This window comes from Moschus berezovskii, chromosome 16, assembly GCF_049115385.1.
Source record: "Moschus berezovskii isolate FMDL1 chromosome 16, NW_MosBer_1.0, whole genome shotgun sequence".
Classification (NCBI taxonomy): Eukaryota; Metazoa; Chordata; class Mammalia; order Artiodactyla; family Moschidae; genus Moschus; species Moschus berezovskii.
Window position 1 is genome coordinate 82,861,820 of NC_142475.1, and position 20,141 is coordinate 82,881,960.

Consider the following 20,141-nt stretch of genomic DNA (forward strand, 5'->3'; position numbering starts at 1 on the left):
CATCCTCCGCAAAGCACAGCACAAGCGTGGAAAACCAGGGCAGGAGTAACAGACTGAGCCACGAGCACTGACTACAGCAAGAAATGGAAAGAAAATGGTTTAGTCAAGCCAGGAACAAAGCAATATGAAGAAGTCCATTAAGATGAAATGGGATGCTAACGAATCACGAAGAGCCTCTAATATGCTAAAAAGTGAAAGTGAACTCGCTCACTAGTGTCCACCTCTTTGCAACCTCATGGACTATAGCCTACCAGGCTTCTCCAACCATGGGATTTTTCAGGCAGGAGTATCAGAGTTGGTTGCCATTTCCTTCTCCAGGGGATCTTCCCATCCAGGGACTGAACCTGGTCTCCCACATTATAGGCAGACGCTTGTACCGTCTGAGCTAACAGGGAAGCCCCCTCTACTATGATAGGTGTAGATAAAAAGGAGAGAACCCTTGACTGAAATAAGCAAGATTCTATAGCGATTTCACAGGACAAATATCAAAGAACTATAAAATAAAAACTGATCAGAAAAAAAAAATGAAGGTCATGACTTTAATAGAAACAGATAAATATGTGATTATAATATAAACTAGCAAAAAACAAGAAAATAATGAACATGTAAGTAAAACATACTGAAGAGAGATGAAATGACAAAAATTTTAAACCATGATATTATGTATTATTAACAAAAGAAAAAAAACTTTGTTAGCACGATGAATAATCATTTTCCACTAAGAGAAAGAAATAAGAGCCCTGTTTCAGGGTCAGGAGAAGCCCTCTGGAGTAGCTGCACGTACGAGAGGTTCTCGTGCGTGTTGGGGTCGAAGAAGCCCTTGGTGTCGTCGCTGGGGTCCTCCAGCACGCGGGTCATCTCCTCGTCGAAGTAGCCGCGCTGGTAGGCCACGTCCACGGGCACGCGGTGGCTGTGCACCGGGTCGATGACGCCGCCCGTGGCGATCTGGGCCTCCAGCAGGCGGATGCCGTGCTCGCGCACGATGAGGTCCTTCTTCATGGCCTGGAAGAGCGAGATCTGCTGCCCGGTGTAGGGGTCGGTGTAGCCGGTGACCGCGCGCTCGGCCGACAGCAGCTTCTCCTGGAGCTCGCCGCCCACCACGCCCGCGGCCACCGCCTCCTCCACGGACAGCTTCTGGTTGCGCACCGGGTCGATGACGAAGCCCGTGGCCGCCTGCGCCTCCAGCAGCACCAGGGCCGTGCCCGGCCGCAGGACGCCCTTCCACATGGCCTGGTAGATGCTCATCTTCTCCTGGCGCCCGGGCTCGTCCCTGGCGGGGACCAGCACGCCCGCGATGCAGCTGGTGCCCTCCAAGTAGCGCTTCACCGAGTCCATCTCCGTCACCTCCTGCAGGGTCTTGGTGCCCTGGGCCAGGTCCCGCAGGGTCTCGGGGCCCAGGATCCCGGACGTGTGCAGCTCGGAGGCCGACACCTGGCGCCTCAGGCCCCGGAAGGACACCTTGCTCAGCCGCTCCTCCGTCTCCTCGATGAGCTGGGTGAGGACGGCGACCAGGGCGGGCAGGGCCAGGGCGCCGGCCGCGTGCTGGGCCAGCAGCTCGTCCCGGCGGGCCTGGCTCAGGTAGGAGGAGAAGAGGACCTCCCACACGGAGACGCGCCGGCCCTGGAACCGCCCGACGCGCACCTCCATGGTGGCGGCGCGCAGGGCCTGCTCCTGCAGGGCCCTGGCGGCCTCGGCGGCGTCCTGGCCGGGGCAGGGTCCCGCGTCGGCCCCCTCGCCCGGCCCCGGGGGCCCGGGCTCCGGCTGCCCGGAGGCTCCGGCCCCTTGGAAGGGGGCGGGCTCGGTCCCGTGGGCCGCCTCAGCCTCCTCGAGGATGGTGGTCAGCCTGCGCGTCAGCGCGGGCAAGCCCAGCGTCCCCGACCCGAACTGGGCCAGCAGCTGCTCCTGCGTGGCTTCGCTCACGTAGCCAGAGGCAAGCACGTCCCACACGGGCACCGCGGGCCCCCGCAGGCGGCCCACCCGGACCTCCATGGTGGCGGCGCGCAGCGGCCCCCGAGGGTCCGTGGCGCCGGGGCGCGCGACCCCGGCCTGGGCCTGGGCCTCGGCCAGCAGCGAGACGAGGGCGGCGCCCACCTCCTGCGCGGTCAGCGAGCCCGCCCGGTACCGGCGCAGCAGGTCCTGCCGCTGACTCTCGGACACCTCCCGGTAGAAGAGGAGCTCCCACACGGAGACGCGCTGGCCCCGCGGGAGGCCCGCGCCCAGCGTCACGCGGGTGTCGCGCAGGGCGGCGCGCAGCTCCTCGCCCAGCTGGTGGAGGGCGGAGCCCCGGCCGGCCAGCTGCAGCATGTAGAGCCCCGTGTCGGGGTCGCGCACGCAGCGCCGCAGCAGCTGCACGTACGAGAGGTTCTCGTGCGTGTTGGGGTCGAAGAAGCCCTTGGTGTCGTCGCTGGGGTCCTCCAGCACGCGGGTCATCTCCTCGTCGAAGTAGCCGCGCTGGTAGGCCACGTCCACGGGCACGCGGTGGCTGTGCACCGGGTCGATGACGCCGCCCGTGGCGATCTGGGCCTCCAGCAGGCGGATGCCGTGCTCACGCACGATGAGGTCCTTCTTCATGGCCTGGAAGAGCGAGATCTGCTGCCCGGTGTAGGGGTCGGTGTAGCCGGTGACCGCGCGCTCGGCCGACAGCAGCTTCTCCTGGAGCTCGCCGCCCACCACGCCCGCGGCCACCGCCTCCTCCACGGACAGCTTCTGGTTGCGCACCGGGTCGATGACGAAGCCCGTGGCCGCCTGCGCCTCCAGCAGCACCAGGGCCGTGCCCGGCCGCAGGACGCCCTTCCACATGGCCTGGTAGATGCTCATCTTCTCCTGGCGCCCGGGCTCATCCCTGGCGGGGACCAGCACGCCCGCGATGCAGCTGGTGCCCTCCAAGTAGCGCTTCACCGAGTCCATCTCCGTCACCTCCTGCAGGGTCTTGGTGCCTTGGGCCAGGTCCCGCAGGGTCTCGGGGCCCAGGATCCCGGACGTGTGCAGCTCGGAGGCCGACACCTGGCGCCTCAGGCCCCGGAAGGACACCTTGCTCAGCCGCTCCTCCGTCTCCTCGATGAGCTGGGTGAGGACGGCGACCAGGGCGGGCAGGGCCAGGGCGCCGGCCGCGTGCTGGGCCAGCAGCTCGTCCCGGCGGGCCTGGCTCAGGTAGGAGGAGAAGAGGACCTCCCACACGGAGACGCGCCGGCCCTGGAACCGCCCGACGCGCACCTCCATGGTGGCGGCGCGCAGGGCCTGCTCCTGCAGGGCCCTGGCGGCCTCGGCGGCGTCCTGGCCGGGGCAGGGTCCCGCGTCGGCCCCCTCGCCCGGCCCCGGGGGCCCGGGCTCCGGCTGCCCGGAGGCTCCGGCCCCTTGGGAGGGGGCGGGCTCGGTCCCGTGGGCCGCCTCAGCCTCCTCGAGGATGGTGGTCAGCCTGCGCGTCAGCGCGGGCAAGCCCAGTGTCCCCGACCCGAACTGGGCCAGCAGCTGCTCCCGCGTGGCTTCGCTCACATAGCCGGAGGCAAGCACGTCCCACACGGGCACCGCGGGCCCCCGCAGGCGGCCCACCCGGACCTCCATGGTGGCGGCGCGCAGCGGCCCCCGAGGGTCCGTGGCGCCGGGGCGCACGACCCCGGCCTGGGCCTGGGCCTCGGCCAGCAGCGAGACGAGGGCGGCGCCCACCTCCTGCGAGGTCAGCGAGCCCGCCCGGTACCGGCGCAGCAGGTCCTGCCGCTGACTCTCGGACACCTCCCGGTAGAAGAGGAGCTCCCACACGGAGACGCGCTGGCCCCGCGGGAGGCCCGCGCCCAGCGTCACGCGGGTGTCGCGCAGGGCGGCGCGCAGCTCCTCGCCCAGCTGGTGGAGGGCGGAGCCCCGGCCGGCCAGCTGCAGCATGTAGAGCCCCGTGTCGGGGTCGCGCACGCAGCGCCGCAGCAGCTGCACGTACGAGAGGTTCTCGTGCGTGTTGGGGTCGAAGAAGCCCTTGGTGTCGTCGCTGGGGTCCTCCAGCACGCGGGTCATCTCCTCGTCGAAGTAGCCGCGCTGGTAGGCCACGTCCACGGGCACGCGGTGGCTGTGCACCGGGTCGATGACGCCGCCCGTGGCGATCTGGGCCTCCAGCAGGCGGATGCCGTGCTCGCGCACGATGAGGTCCTTCTTCATGGCCTGGAAGAGCGAGATCTGCTGCCCGGTGTAGGGGTCGGTGTAGCCGGTGACCGCGCGCTCGGCCGACAGCAGCTTCTCCTGGAGCTCGCCGCCCACCACGCCCGCGGCCACCGCCTCCTCCACGGACAGCTTCTGGTTGCGCACCGGGTCGATGACGAAGCCCGTGGCCGCCTGCGCCTCCAGCAGCACCAGGGCCGTGCCCGGCCGCAGGACGCCCTTCCACATGGCCTGGTAGATGCTCATCTTCTCCTGGCGCCCGGGCTCGTCCCTGGCGGGGACCAGCACGCCCGCGATGCAGCTGGTGCCCTCCAAGTAGCGCTTCACCGAGTCCATCTCCGTCACCTCCTGCAGGGTCTTGGTGCCCTGGGCCAGGTCCCGCAGGGTCTCGGGGCCCAGGATCCCGGACGTGTGCAGCTCGGAGGCCGACACCTGGCGCCTCAGGCCCCGGAAGGACACCTTGCTCAGCCGCTCCTCCGTCTCCTCGATGAGCTGGGTGAGGACGGCGACCAGGGCGGGCAGGGCCAGGGCGCCGGCCGCGTGCTGGGCCAGCAGCTCGTCCCGGCGGGCCTGGCTCAGGTAGGAGGAGAAGAGGACCTCCCACACGGAGACGCGCCGGCCCTGGAACCGCCCGACGCGCACCTCCATGGTGGCGGCGCGCAGGGCCTGCTCCTGCAGGGCCCTGGCGGCCTCGGCGGCGTCCTGGCCGGGGCAGGGTCCCGCGTCGGCCCCCTCGCCCGGCCCCGGGGGCCCGGGCTCCGGCTGCCCGGAGGCTCCGGCCCCTTGGGAGGGGGCGGGCTCGGTCCCGTGGGCCGCCTCAGCCTCCTCGAGGATGGTGGTCAGCCTGCGCGTCAGCGCGGGCAAGCCCAGCGTCCCCGACCCGAACTGGGCCAGCAGCTGCTCCCGCGTGGCTTCGCTCACGTAGCCGGAGGCAAGCACGTCCCACACGGGCACCGCGGGCCCCCGCAGGCGGCCCACCCGGACCTCCATGGTGGCGGCGCGCAGCGGCCCCCGAGGGTCCGTGGCGCCGGGGCGCGCGACCCCGGCCTGGGCCTGGGCCTCGGCCAGCAGCGAGACGAGGGCGGCGCCCACCTCCTGCGCGGTCAGCGAGCCCGCCCGGTACCGGCGCAGCAGGTCCTGCCGCTGACTCTCGGACACCTCCCGGTAGAAGAGGAGCTCCCACACGGAGACGCGCTGGCCCCGCGGGAGGCCCGCGCCCAGCGTCACGCGGGTGTCGCGCAGGGCGGTGCGCAGCTCCTCGCCCAGCTGGTGGAGGGCGGAGCCCCGGCCGGCCAGCTGCAGCATGTAGAGCCCCGTGTCGGGGTCGCGCACGCAGCGCCGCAGCAGCTGCACGTACGAGAGGTTCTCGTGCGTGTTGGGGTCGAAGAAGCCCTTGGTGTCGTCGCTGGGGTCCTCCAGCACGCGGGTCATCTCCTCGTCGAAGTAGCCGCGCTGGTAGGCCACGTCCACGGGCACGCGGTGGCTGTGCACCGGGTCGATGACGCCGCCCGTGGCGATCTGGGCCTCCAGCAGGCGGATGCCGTGCTCGCGCACGATGAGGTCCTTCTTCATGGCCTGGAAGAGCGAGATCTGCTGCCCGGTGTAGGGGTCGGTGTAGCCGGTGACCGCGCGCTCGGCCGACAGCAGCTTCTCCTGGAGCTCGCCGCCCACCACGCCCGCGGCCACCGCCTCCTCCACGGACAGCTTCTGGTTGCGCACCGGGTCGATGACGAAGCCCGTGGCCGCCTGCGCCTCCAGCAGCACCAGGGCCGTGCCCGGCCGCAGGACGCCCTTCCACATGGCCTGGTAGATGCTCATCTTCTCCTGGCGCCCGGGCTCATCCCTGGCGGGGACCAGCACGCCTGCAATGCATCCGGTGCCCTCCAGGTAGTGCCTTACCTCCTCAGTCTCTGCGACGGCATCCACAGAAGCCTTCCCGGACTCCAGGGCCTGCAGCGTCTCCCTGGTTATGATGGATGAAGTCAGCAGCTCAGAGGCTGTGATATGTTTCCTGAGCCCTCTGAACCACAGCTGCTTATTGTTCTTTTCCTTCTCATTGATTATCTCGAAAATCACATTCACCACCTTTTCTAATGCGTGTGCTGTGTCTCTCTTGTATTTTTGTACTAACTCTAGTTTTTTGTCCTCTGTCACGTATTCAGAGTTCAGCAATTCCCAGACTGACGGCCTCTGGCCTTTAAACCGCCCCACTGTGACGTCCACCCGCTCTGCCTCCAGCGCTCGTCTGGTGGCCTCATCAATGAACTGGGATTCCAGTTTATCCTTGAGCAGTGGGAACAGAGCCCAGCCCATATTCTCGTCTCGGCAGCTCCTCTGCTGCAGTTCCTGGTAAGTCACCTTCTCCTGAGTGTTGGGATCCACCCACCGTTTACTCATGCACTTCTGCTCTGCCACCAGCGGGTACGTGTCCTGGTCCAGACAGCCGCGTCTGCAGGCGGCTTCTAGTGGAAGCCGGTGGTGGTGCTGCGGGTCCACAACGCCCCCCGTTGCCACCTGCACCTCCAGCACTCTGAGCGCCCACTCCCGTTTCACCAGCCTCCTCTGCATTGCCTGGAACACAGGCACGGTGTGTCCTGTGCCCGGGTCTGTGTATCCCCTGGTGGCCTTCTCAGCATTTAGGAGTCTCTCCTGCAGTTCCTCACCCACCAGGCCAGAGGCCACAGCCTCATTCACAGAGAGCCTCTGGTGGCTGTGGGGGTCCAGCAGGAACCCCGTGGCTGCCTGAGCCTCCAGCAGCTGGGCTGCAAATCCCGTGGGGATGAGCCCTTTCCTGCTGGCCTCATAGAAGCTCAGCACCTCACGGGTGGAGGGCGTGATCAGCCCTGCGATGCAGCCGCTGCCTTCCAAGTAGACCTTCACATGCGGCAGGCAGCGGAGGTCCTGTCCCCCCGCTCCCTCGTGTAGCGCATCCAGTGTCTTCTTATCGATGATTCCTGAGTTGAATAGCTCAACAGCCGTCACCTCTCCTCCAATGGCTGCCAGCCTGATGCCCTTGTTTTGCTGTTCTGTTTCTTCAATCGTCGTGGTGATGACCTTCAGCAGCTGCTCTAAGCTGACATCCCTGGCTTTGTACCCCTGGACAAGCTCTTTCTTCCTTTCCTCTGTGAAATATGGCGAACACAGCAGGTCCCAGAAGGAGACCATCTGCTGGGCAAACATGCCTACGTGCATCTCGGTAGTTTTTGACTGCAGGGCTTGCCTTGTGGCTTCATCAATGTACACATAGGTTTCTCCTTTCTTTACGACTTGCAGCATGTAGAGCCCTGTCTCGGGGTCCTCCACGCAGCGTTCCAGCAGCTGCATGTACGTGAGGTTCTCGTGCGTGTTGGGGTCGAAGAAGCCCTTGGTGTCGTCGCTAGGGTCCTCCAGCACGCGGGTCATCTCCTCATCGAAGTAGCCGCGCTGGTAGGCCACGTCCACGGGCACGCGGTGGCTGTGCACCGGGTCGATGATGCCGCCCGTGGCGATCTGGGCCTCCAGCAGGCGGATGCCGTGCTCGCGCACGATGAGGTCCTTCTTCATGGCCTGGAAGAGGGAGATCTGCTCCCCAGTGTAGGGGTCGGTGTAGCCGGTGACTGCGCGCTCGGCTGACAGCAGCTTCTGGTAGGTTTCCCTGCCGAACATCCCTGCCGTGAACGCCTCCTGAACAGTCAGCTTGCGGTTCTCCACAGGGTCAATGAGGAAGCCGGTGGCCGCCTGTGCCTCCAGCAGCACCAGGGCCGTGCCTGGCCGCAGGACGTTTCTTCTCAGAGCTTCTGAGATGCTCATCTTCTCCTTGGTATCCTGGATGAGGACCCCAGCGATGAAGCTGCCCCCTTCCAAGTACCGCCGCACGTGGTCCATCTCTGCCACCTCCTGCACGGTTTTCTTCCCTTGACTCAGCTCATCTAGCGTCTTCTTGTCGATCAGCTGGGACCTGAACAGGTCTTTGGCTGACAGCTGCTTCCGGAGTCCCCTGAAGGTGGCCTGTGAGGGCTGCCCCTCTGAGGCCTCAACCAGTGTGGTGACTGCAGTGACCACCTGCCGCAGGGCCGTGGCCCTCCCAGACTGGCAGAGTGCTGCCAGCTCCCGCCGCTTGTGGAACCCTACATAGTCTGAATTCAGCAGGTCCCAGAGTGAGATGCTGAGCCCTCTGAACCTCCCTGCCCCAACTGGCACCTTCATGGCCCTCAGGGCCACTGCCGTGTGGTCATCCACCTCTAGTGCCATGTCCTGGGGGAGTGGCAGCAGCCACAAGCCAGTGTCAGCTTCCAGGACACAGCGCTCCTTGAGCTGTCCGTAGGTCACCTTGTCCTGTGTGCCAGGGTCAAAGAAGAACTTGCTGTCCTCATCCGCTGAGGTCAGCATCCTGCTTATCTGCTCGTCCAGGAGGCCGAGCCTGCAGGCTGCCACCTGCGGCAGGTGCACCCCATGGACGGGGTCCACTGCACCCCCTGTGGCCAGTTGCGCCTGCAGGAGTGGGAGGCCCTCGCTCCAAGGCACGAGCCTCTTCTCCATTGCCTGCCACAGTGAGAGGGAGCCTCCCGAGCAGGGGTCTGTGTACCCAGCCACTGCTTTCTCAACCTGCCGGAGCTGCTCACTCAGTGCCCCAGCCACCAGGCCAGCCTTGACTGCCTCCTCCACCGACAGTCTCTGGTTGGTCAAAGGATCCACAAGAGAGCCAGATGCCACCTGGGCCTCCAATAGTCTCTGCCCTAGGCCAGCAGGCAGGAGGCCATCCCTCACGGCCTGGGCAATGCTCACCTTGGCCCCTGAGGGCTGCAGCAGCACCCCAGCCACACAGCCTGTGCCCCACAGGCAGGCCCGCACCGTCTGCTGCTCAGCGACCTCGGCAGGCGACTGCAGGCCCCGTGCCAGCGCCTCCAGGGTCTCCTGAGTGATGACACCGGCGTCCAGCAGCCAGACGGCGGGCACCCCTCCGCGGGGGCCGGGCAGGGTGATGCGGACCCTCGCCAGGAGCTCCGCCTCCTGCACCTGCCTCCGCACGGCTGCCTGCAGCTGCTGTGTCGTGGTCCTCCCCTCCCTGAAGTCCTCCAGGAAGCCCTTCCGCTGCTCCTCAGTGAAGTGGAAGGACTCCAGCAGCTCCCAGAGGGACATGCCATCCTCAGCCCCCTGCACGGCCTTCAGGGTCTCCTGCACCTGCTCATCTGTGGGGACCACAGGGGCACTTTCCGGCAGGGGCAAGAAGTGAAGGCCAGAGGCCTCATCCCTTACACACTGCTCCAGAAGCTGGGCATAGCTGGTGTGTCCCCGGCCATCAGGTGTGGGGAAGGTCTTGGAGTCAGACAAGGCCAACACCATCTCCTGGTCGATGTAGCCACGCTGCAAGGCCGTGAGCATGGGGAGGTGGTGGTGGCCCATGGGGTCAATGACCCCGCCCGTGGCCACCTGGGCCTCCAGGAGGCGGACAGCCTGCTCCGCGGGGACAAGGCCCTTTTTCATGGCCTGGAACAGGGACAGCAGCTTTCCAGAGAAGGGGTCCAGGAAGCCTGTGACAGCGCACTCAGCCCAGGTCAGATAGCTGTAGAGCTCTGGCCCCACAAGCCTCCGGCGCACAGCCTCATCCAAGGACGTGGTCTCCAGACTGTGGGGGTCTGTCATGGCCCCCGTGGCTGCCTGGGCCTCCAGCAGGGCCAGGGCCACTCCCGGCCCCAGCAGCTTCTGCTTCATGGCCTGGTAGAGGCTGAGTCGCCGGGAGGAGGGCTGCAGGAGCACGCCACCCACGGCGCCCGAGCCACACAAGAACCTGCAGATGTTCTCCATGCGGAGCAGGGCCTCAGGGCTGAGCGTCCCCGCCAGCACACGGCCCAGGACCTCCTGGTCGATGACGCCGGCCTCCCGGAGCTGACAGGCGGTCACCCGGCCCCGCAGCAATGGGAGGGCGACATCTGCCCGGCTCTCCACCTCCCTCTCCAGCAGCTTCGAGACCTCCTCCAGGGACACTTGGTGCCGCCAGAAGCTCTGCAGTAGCCACCGCCGGCGTGCCTCGCTGACGTACTCTGAGTTGACCAGCTCCCACGCGGACACCCTCCGCCCCCGGAACCGCCCGTGCTGCACTGACAGCAGCAGGCCCCGGAAGGCCTGCCGGGTGGCCTCACCCACCTGCAGGGTCCGCGCACTTGAAAGTGGCAGCAGGCAGAGCCCCGTGTCGGGGTCGCGCACGCAGTGCTCCAGCAGCTGCATGTACGTGAGATTCTCGTGCGTGTTGGGGTCGAAGAAGCCCTTGGTGTCATCGCTGGGGTCCTCCAGCACGCGGGTCATCTCCTCGTCGAAGTAGCCGCGCTGGTAGGCCACGTCCACGGGCACGCGGTGGCTGTGCACCGGGTCGATGATGCCGCCCGTGGCGATCTGGGCCTCCAGCAGGCGGATGCCATGCTCGCGCACGATGAGGTCCTTCTTCATGGCCTGGAAGAGCGAGATCTGCTGCCCGGTGTAGGGGTCGGTGTAGCCGGTGACCGCGCGCTCGGCCGACAGCAACTTGGCAAACACCTCAGGCCCGATGACGCCAGCCCTCAGTGCCTCCTCCACCGAGTATCTCCTGTTTTCTTTGGGATCGACGATGAAGCCAGTGGCTGCCTGCGCCTCCAGGAGGATGAGCGCCGTGCCTGGCCTGAGCAGCCCCTTCCTGTAAGCCTCGTGGATGCTGAGGGGTTCCTGGGACCCAGGCAGCAGCAAGCCAGCGATGCAGCCGGTGCCTTGCAAGTACCTTTGCACCGAGTCCAGGCTGGCCACGTCCTGGGCCGTCGTCTGGCCACGTTCCAGCTGCTCATAAACATCCTGGCCGATGATCTCCGCTCTCAGCAGCTCTCCCGGAGTCACAGGGACCCTGAGCCCAGCAAAAGTGGTTCTGGCAGTGGCTGCAGCCTGCTCGTGGGTGACCCTCAGTGCAGCTGCCAGCTCCTCCACTGAGAGGGCCCCAGCCCTGTGCTGCTGGGTCAGCGTCACCCTCTGCCCCACAGGGACCGCTTCGGAGAAGAGCAGCTCCCAGAGCGACGTGGGCCGGCCCTGGAACCTGCCCGCAGAGACGGTGGCCGTGGCAGCACTCAAGACCTGCCGGGTGCTGTGCTCGATGAACGGGGGCCCCCAGGGCTCCTCCCCAGGGCTCCCTGCCGAGATGGGCAGGAACGCCAGCCCCGTCTCCAGGTCGGTGACACAGCGGGCCAGCAGCTGCCCGTAGCTGAGGCTCTCATACGTGCCAGGATCCAAGAAGCTGGCAACCCTCGAGAGGTGCTGCTGAGTCTCTTCATCCAGGCATCCGAGGCGCAGGGCAGCCTCCACGGGCAGCCGGAGCCGGCGGGCAGGACACACTAGCCCACCTGTGGCCAGCTGGGCGTCCAGGAGCCTCAACGCCAGAGGCTGGTCCACCAACTCCTTCTTCATGGCCTGGAAGAGGGGAACGCGGGTGCCGCTGAAGGGGTCGTGGTAGCCTGTCACTGCCTGCTCTGCCACCTGGAGCTGCCTGTGGAGCTCAGGGCCGACCAGGCCTGCCCGAACTGCCTCGTCCACCCGCAGCTGCCGGCCAGTGGCTGGGTCCACCAGCGTGCAGGTGGCAGCCTGAGCCTCCAGGAGCAGAAGCACAGCACCTGTGGGAAGCAGATGCTCGGCCGCAGCCTGGGAGAAGCTCTTCTTGTGCCCTGCAGGCAGCAGGACGACCCCAGCCATACCGCCTGTGCCCCACAGGTAACGCCGCACCTCGGCGCGTGCACTCACATCTGGCACTGCAAGGCGGCCCTCCCGTAAGCCTCGGACCGTCTCCTCGTCCAAGACCCCCACCTCCAGCAGCTCGGCCAAGCTCACAGCCCCACCCAGAGTATGGAACGTGATCTTGAGGGGCAGCAGGGCCAGCCCTGTGCTGGGCGCCTGCACACACCTGCCCAGCAACTCCCAGTAAGGCAGCTGCTCCAGTGTGTTGGGGTCCAGGAAGCCTGGGGCGCTCAAGCCAGGCCCCAGCTCCGACAGCCCACACCACGTCTCCTGGTCCAGGAGGCCCTGTTGGCAGGCCAGCTCGGGGGCCACACGCACCCCCTGGATGGGGTCCACCAGGCCCCCAGTGGCCAGCTGGGCCTCCAGCCAGTTCCACCCCAGCGCCCTGTCTACCACCTCCTTCCCGATGGCCTGAAAGAGGGAAAGCTTCTCGCCCCCATAGGGATCAGGGTACCCAGTGGCCGCACGCTCGGCGGCCAGCAGCTTCTCCTTGAGCTCCAGGCCCACCAGGCCCTGCTGCAGGGCCTCAGACACAGGGAGCAGCTGGCCCTGCGTGGGGTCCACCAGGCCCCCTGTGGCTGCCTGGGCCTCCAGCAAAGCCAGCCCAAGCCCAGAGGGCAGGAGACCCTGCTTCATGGCAGCGTAGAGACCCTGGGCCTGGCCCGAGGCCTCCACCCACACCCCGGCGATGCTCCTGGCCTGGGGCGCAGACGGGGCACTGGCTCCCAGCGCAGCCTTCATGGTCTTGGAGACGGCAGCCGGCCCAGTGCCGCCGGGGACTAAGAGGTCGTGAGGAGGAGGGGCGTGGCCGTTCATCGTGCAGAACTCGGCGAGGACCCACTTCTGCTCCCTGTGGGGGTGGAAAGCCTCTGTTAGGGGTCCTGAGACGGCCCAGGCAGGTGGGAGGTCCACCCCGCACCCTGGACCCACCTCTGGTGCCATCGGCCCTCCTAAGGGAGGAAGGGCAGCCTCCAGTTTCAGCCCCTCCTCTTGCCCTGGGGTCCCAGGCGGGGTCACGGGAGCGCTAGGACCCCAGCATAAACTGGGGGTGTCGCAGGCTGCACCTTGTCCTACAGGCCACCCTCTGGCTGCACCCTCGTCCTGCTCCCCCTGGGGTCCCAGTGCAGGGGCTTGGCCTCCCAGCCCCCTCAGCCTCCAGACTCCTCCTGTCTCCTCCAGGGCCCGACCCCACCCCACTGCCCCTTGAGCAGGCTCCACTGCCTGTGCTCTTCCCCTCTCCCTGCCCAGCGACCCCTCCACAGCCTTCCCACCTCGACCCCCTGCTGCTTGGGCCTCTGCTCCCTCATGGCTCCCCACTGGGCTTCCCAGCCAGATCCCCGTTCTCTGACCTTCCCGTATCTCCCACCTCAGCCTGCTGGTGTCCCCTGGCCCACGGCCGCTCTGTGCCCACGCCTAGCCTCGGCAGCCCAGGAGGACCCAGAGCTCACGCCGGGGTGCTGGTGCTGGGGGTGGGGCCAGGCTTGGGTCTCCTGGCCCTGATGGTCCCTGGTCCGCTGCTCAGCGCCCTGCACCCCCACGGCCGTCCCCCTTGGCCGACAGCTATGGGCCCGGTCCCCAGAGCGGCGGTGACCGGTGCCGACCCTTCTGCCCCACCACAACCACACACCTCCCTCCTCCACCCCCTGGCCGGTTACCTCTCCCCAGCAGGCACGTCCAAGACCTAACCAAGACCTAACCCTCAGCACCTGCGACTGTGACCTGATTTGGAAAGAGAATCTTTGCAGATGTGATGGCGTTATAGGTTAGGGCACAGTCACACTGGTGCAGGGAGGCAACATGACAGTGTCCTCACGGGAGACAGACGTGGGGAGGATGCCCCGTGAGGGAGGCAGATGTGCCACGCAGCTTCAGGCCCCAGAAACAGCAAATGCTGATGTGCGGATCCCAGACCCTGGCACCCTGATGTGGGAGAGTAATCTGTGGTTCGAAGCCACCCAGCTGCCCTGGGGCCAGTCCACACCCACGTTCCAAAGAACCACACCCTCAGCCCTGGGCCCAGTTACACCCATCCTCACCTCCTGACCAGCTGCCCAGAGCCCCTCACACCCTGGCCCACTCTGCAGGTGAGCTCACTCAGGTGACCTCGGCTCCAGCCACCACACCCGACAGATGCATTTCAGATTCAAACGACCCGACCTCTGGGTCACTGGGTATGGGGCCCCTCCTCCCCGGTGACACTTCCCCATTCACCCTGACCACAGCCGAAGCCCAGCCCATCCAGCACCTCCTGAACACTGTGCCCAGTGGACTCACGAGGAGCCTCAAGCTCTGCAGTACTCCAGAGCCACTGCCTGGGAGTAGCTCCCCCGCCCTGGCCCTGCAAATCTTGCACCCTAAGCTCTGCTCAGCCCCTCGTGCCCCACAGCTGGGCCCGCCCCGGAGCAAAATCCTGTCCCTTCCTTCCCCACCTAGATGGTGGGCCCAGCCCCCAGTGGCACAGCAGCTGGTCTGCTGTCCTGAGTCTGAGTTCGTGCCAGGCCCGGGCAGACACGGAGGCCTGGCCTGGATTCTTGCTCCCTCGGCCGCTGCCACTGGCCAGTGTCCAAGAAGCACCGCCACGGTCCTGATCTCCCGAGGTGAGCAGGCCACGGAGGGCGGGTGCTCAGGGTACAGTATCAGGCCTTCGAGAAGATAGGACAAAGGCATCCGGTGCAGGGAGAGGAGAGTGGTTAAGATCCAGGCTTTGGGAAAGGTTATTAAAGGCTTCGAGTGACTGGGAGAGGCCCAGGTCTCCACAGGCAGGGCCGGCTGAGGGGCTCCGTGGTGAGGGGCTCTGAAGGTTCCGAGCCGCCCCAGCTCACAGGCGGGATGCCACGCAGGTCCAGGAACCAGCGATGTGCAAGAAGGGTGACCCCTCAGCAGGGGAACGGACCTCGCCATGGGAGGAGGGGCTGTAAGGCAGGGGCTGGGCCCCAGTGCTGCAGGGGGCTCCTCCCGGCCTATCTGGCAGCAAAGGCCGCAGCCAGAGAGGGAGACTCAGGGACAAGGGTGAGGGTCGGGGAGGGGAGCAGGAGTGGGTCAGCGAGAGGAGACCGTGTGCCCCATGCCCCTGGCCCGACCCACAGTGGCAGCAGGGGCCGGGATTGGTCCTCCATCTCCTACACAGCTCCCCAGGACGAGGAGTATGGCGCCTGGGCAGTGGGGTTCAAAGACATGGTGTGACCGCGGTGCTCTCATCTCCTTCCAGCACCATGGGACAGCCTGTCCCCCTGCCCCTAGCCTCCTCGCCTCCTACCCCAGGAGCCCCCTGAGGCCGATCCCTGAGCCTGTCATGCTGCCGGGAGCCCTGCTGCCCGCCCACCCGGGGTCCAGCCTGCTCCTCCCATACCGTGTGCTTCATTCCGGGGCTGGCTTCAGACAGTGTGCACTAGCCAGAGGGGCCCGGGTAATAGGGCTACAGGTGGCCAGAGCCGCGCCTGTCAGCTGCTGTCTGGCAGGGACCAGGGTGGGAGGGAAGGGGACACCTCACCACCAATAAACAGGGGAGGGTTTCTGGGCCACGGGGTCAGGGGCAGCTGGGCAGGCCCTTCAGGCGGTGCTGTCGGGGGAGGGCCAGCACCCAGAAAGGAGGCCCAGAGGAGCAAGGGGACCTCAGAGCACAGGGGCGGCTCTGGGAGGGAGGGGGCTGTGGCCTGCTGGCCACGGGGCCAGTCAGGCGGCTGGGTAACTGCAGCTGGGCCGAGGCCTGCTTGGCCATCAGTGACCTTGGGGCTGGTTTGAGCTCCCGGGTCCCTGATCAGGCAGGATGTGAGGAGTGGCCTGGGAGTGGGGAAGTGGGGACCTCGGGGAAGCAGCTGGACAGAGGGGTACAGAGCTAAAGAGAGACAGATCTGGGTGCGTGAGGGGTGTCTGGGGCCTCGGGCAGACCAGTCTCAGGTGTCCTGGGGTGGTGGCCACCAAAGAAGTGGTGGCAGAAGGCGTGGGTGGTCTTCCAGCTGGGAGAGGGGCCAACAGAGTCCCAGCACTGTATCGGGAATCTGAGGGAAGGACCCCTTCTGGGGCTTCCTGCCCCCTTCAGGGGGCCCCAGGGGACAAGAAGTGGGAGGACAATTCCTGAGGAGTGTGGGGCCACGTCCCTGAGGGCAGTGCCTGCCCCCCAGGGCAGCACACCAGTCTGGGCTGGGGTCTCAGACAGGCTCGCTGGCTGTCCTCCTGAACCTGGGAAGGTTTAGCTGCTCAGTCATGTCTGACTCTTTTGCGACCCCACGGACTGTAGCCCACCAGGCGCCTCTGTCCATGGGATTCTCCAGGCAAGAATACTGGAATGGGTTGCCTTTTCCTTCTCCAGAACCAGATAAGAAGAGAACTAAATGGCCAGGTGCCCTGGGCTGGCACAGGGAGGCAGTGACCTTGGCCTTTGGCCCGCACCCAGCAGCAGAGCCCACCCACCTGCATTGGGTGCAGGGAGCAGAGATCAGTGGCCAGAGGGAAGCGGGAGGTGGGAGGTGGCAGCACAGCCCCCCCCACCCAGCCACCCCCACCTCCCGAAGGCCTGGGGCTGGCCCCACCCAGGGGTCCCTGTGCCCACTCTCCCCAGTGGCAGGGAGCTCCCTCCAAGGGTAAGTGCTGGCTTCCTTCACCCAGCACCGGGCCAGAAGCCCGTCCACCCTGTCAGTTTGTCAACCCGACCGCAGAGAGCCCTGGGCCCTCGGACTGGCTCCAGCGGCAAACGCCCCCTGCCCTGCAAGGCAGGGGCCGAGCAGGAGGAACCGGACCTGCAGGGCCCCACCCAGGCGCGCACGCGTCCGGCCCGGAAACCGCGGGGCAGGCGAGACCCCTGCCCGGCGGGCCAAGTCTCCCACACCCATGCGGGGAACCTCCACCTTCCCACCTGCGCTTCGAGCGCAGGAGCGGGGAGCGGGGGGCCGACGGGAGGGACCCCGCGCCCGCCCACCAGGGCTAGTTGGGACGGAGCCGTGCCTCAGCGCTCCGCTCTCCCGGACCCTGACCTCCCGGCCATCTCCAGGCGCGTCGCGCCCCCACCCCAGCCCCTGCAGGCCGGGGCGAGACCCCACCCCGCCAGGCGTGTGAATGCGGCCCCACCTGCCCGGACGGCGCCGCAGCGCTCCGCTCGCAGTCCCTCAGCTCGCCGCAGTGCCAGCGCCGGGAGCCTCCCGCTTTAAAGCCGCGCAGGCCCCGCCCCCGGCTGCCCCGCCCCGGTCTGGGGGCGGCGGGGGGCGCGCGGGGCTGCCCTCGGGCGGGGCGCCCTTAGGGCGTGACGCGGGCCTGGAGTCCCGCGCGGGGCCGGGCGCCCCCGCCCGCCGCGGCCTGAGGGCGCCCTCGGTGGGGAGGGGGCGGCTGCCGCGCAGCGCCTTTCGACCCCTCCCCTGGAGTCACGGCGCAGGAACGCGGCGGCCGCAGCGAGCAGGATGCGCCGCCCGGACGGCCTTTGAATGGCGTTTGCAAGGGAAATGCGGCCCCGCCGGCCGTGCGGGCGGTTTCGCTTCACAAACGTGACTTCGTTGCCCGCTGCGGGCCATGCGGCCAGTGCCCTGCGGTCCGCGTCCTCCTGCGCGCCAGGTCCTGCGCCCTGCCCTGGGGCCTGCCTCCTGCGCCGCTGCGGAAAACCCGGGCTGCACCAGGGGGTCTGCCTCCGTGCCTGAGTGGCTTCCCCTCGACCAAGGAAGGGATGAGGTCTGTGCGGCCCATGGGTTTCCGGTCTGTCTGGAACCGATGGCCAGGCCTTGCTTCGTGGGTCGAGCCCCCAGCCTGGGCTCGGAGCAGGTGCCCCCTGTCCCATCACCCACCCCCGGGGCAGGGGCTCCAGGAGGTGTCAAGGATGGAGGCCCAGAGCCTGGCGGACACAACGGCCCAGACAGGAACCAGTCATGGGGCTTGCAGCCGGTTCTCCCTTTTGCTGCCCAGAGGTCCCTGATGGATGGGGTGGAGCAAAGCCCCGTGACCTGTCCTCCTCTGTCCTTCGTCTCTCTCCTGCCCCAGCCGCTTTTGACCAGATACTCATCCAGGGCCACCCCACTGCCACCAGCGCACACCACGAAGGCACCTCGGGACACTGGCAGGGTGGGGGCCAGGCTTCCAGGGTGGAGGGTGCCGGGCGGCTCCCGGGGCTCTGCCCTCACTGCCGCCCCAGGCCCTCACTCACGCCTGATCGCCCAGGCTTCCTGGACCCTGGGCTGACCTTTGGCTGCCTGTGTCCTGGTCCCAGTGGTCCTTCTGCTGGCCGTGCTCTGTGGTTGCTGCTGGCCACTGGGGAGGCCTGACCCGGCACAGAAGTGAGCTCCAGCTGGGCCCCGCCCCCTAGGACGTGTCGGGCCAGCTGCCTTCATCTCTGGGATTGCTCACTGGACTCCAGGACCCTGTCCACGATGTCCACTGGGAAGTGAGCCCAAGCTGGCCAGTGGCCGGACCTTCCTGGGGCCCGCCATCGCAGGCCACATTGCTGCCAGGCCAGGAAGCCCAGGAGTGGGCCAGCTCCTCGCTGTGGGCAGGAGGGTGAGGCTGCCCAGCTTGGGTCTCTCCCTGTGCCCCAGGGGTGGAGGGTGGGGGCAGTCTGCATGTGGTGACCGCACCCAGCCTTGCCCACCGGTACTTGTCCCTCTGGCTCCTCTCCCCCTGGGGACATCCAATTCACATATTCCCAGGACCCTCCTGGGGCAGGCCCGGGTCCCTGTCCTGCTCCTGAAGCCCTCGGGCTGCCTCTGATCGGGCCCTTTAGAGCCAGTGCCTTCCATGGAACTGTGATCCAGGGTTTCAGCCCCATAGCCCCCAGACCTAGGCTTTCTAACACAGCAGGGAGGGGCCTTGGGTAACTGATGTGGGGTGGGGGTGTCGGGAGGCCAAGGAGGTAGCCCCGGGCCCAATCCCGTCCCTGGCACCGAGAGCCTCGAGAGGTGTGTCCAGCCCCACAACCCCCACCCCTGCCCAGAGCAGCTGCAGGTCAGAGGACACGGATCACGGAGGGGTCTGAAGTCACCCGAATGTCACCACACTGCGCTGACCCCAGTCCACTCTGGAAGGTCGCTGGGGGGCCACAGTCCTGGCCTCGGGTCCCCTCTGACACCTCCCCGAAGTGTGTGGCTCCCATGGGGAGCCTTGTCGTCAGAGCAATCACGTGACCTGCCAGACTCTGAGACACCCCACTGCCCCATCCCCCTGGTACCTGCCCCTGTCCTGTGCCAGACGCTGGCCCCTCATCAGCAAGGGGGCATGACACGGGCTGGGCCAGGTGGCAGCACTGTGCCCAGTGCTCGGCACAGGGAAGGAAAGTCCAGCAGGGGTCACGCCTATTATGGGTCGCATTGTGTTCCCCTAAATTCATATATTGAAGTCCTAACCCTGAGCCCCCCATATTTGGAATTACTGACACTGCAGATGAGCTTAGTTAGATGAGGCGTGCTGGAGTCGCATGGGCCCTGACTAGGGTCCCTGTAGGAGCACAGATTAGGACACACAGACACACACACACGTACATGCATGCACGCAGATGCATACACACCCAGAGGTGATGTGAACACAGGAGAAGACATGCTGCGACTGGAGAGGAGCCTGGAGCCGACTCGCACTCACAGCCCTGAGACTCTGCTCCGGTCCTGGCCTCCAGAGCCGGGAGTCAGTCGGTTCTCTGTTTAAGCCAGTGAAGCTGGGTCCTTAGAGACGATTCGTAGTCTGAGAACTCAGCCAGGTAGAGCAAGTGAAGAAAGGGCTCTGGGACTTCAGGGCAGGAGGAAAACCTTGAAGCTACCTCGGGCAAGCCCTAGCTTCTCCCCTCTTCAGTATCGTTGGGGCGGGGGGTGGGGTGAAGGAAGGCAGAGCCAGGGCGGAACCCACTCCAGACGCCCAGGCTGGGCTGTGAGGTTGCGAGAAATACCCAGCCTACACTTGAGAGCTAGGTGTCCTCACGCTACTGCTAAGTCACTTGGTCGTGTTCGACTCTTTGCGACCCCATGGACTCCAGCCCGCCAGGCTCCTCTGTCCATGGGATTCTCCAGACAGGAATACTGGAGTGGGTAGCCATGCCCTCCTCCAGGGGCTCTTCGTGACCCAGGGATTGAGCCCACATCTCTTGCCTCTTATGTCTCCTGCGTTGGCAGGCGGTTTTGTTCTTTTTTTTTTTTTAACCACTAGCCCCCCTGGGAAGCCCAGATGTCTTTACATTTTACTCCACATGTGTTTTTTCTGTGTAATAACTGCGTACACAGAAGTCATGAACAGCAGCACTGTGGTCTGCATCAGGAGCTCTGCTGCGCAGAGGAGGGACGCTGTGACCAGGTTGCTGCGGCCTCTCTGTCCCC

The 20,141-nt window shown here is 66.2% G+C and overlaps 1 protein-coding gene across 2 annotated transcripts; it reads right to left on the minus strand.

Moving 5' to 3' along the window:
- Positions 1–525: 525 nt before the first annotated feature.
- On the minus strand, positions 526–17,035 carry EPPK1 (epiplakin 1). Of its 2 annotated transcripts, XM_055431982.2 has the most exons (2): positions 16,933–17,035; positions 526–12,718 (listed from the first exon to the last, which is right to left on the minus strand). In XM_055431982.2, the coding sequence occupies exon 2, from the start codon at positions 12,682–12,684 to the stop codon at positions 709–711; it is 11,976 nt and encodes a 3,991-aa protein (XP_055287957.2). In that variant the 5' UTR covers positions 12,685–12,718; positions 16,933–17,035; the 3' UTR covers positions 526–708. The 2 variants fall into 2 exon arrangements, with proteins under 2 accessions (XP_055287957.2, XP_088700642.1); XM_088844516.1 differs by lacking the exon at positions 16,933–17,035 and having other exon boundaries at positions 526–13,124.
- Positions 17,036–20,141: the final 3,106 nt, after the last annotated feature.

Bases quoted from the DNA above. Each gene is read 5' to 3' on its own strand.
- EPPK1 (XM_088844516.1), bottom strand. From the start codon at position 12,810: ATGGCACCAGAGGTGGGTCCAGGGTGCGGGGTGGACCTCCCACCTGCC.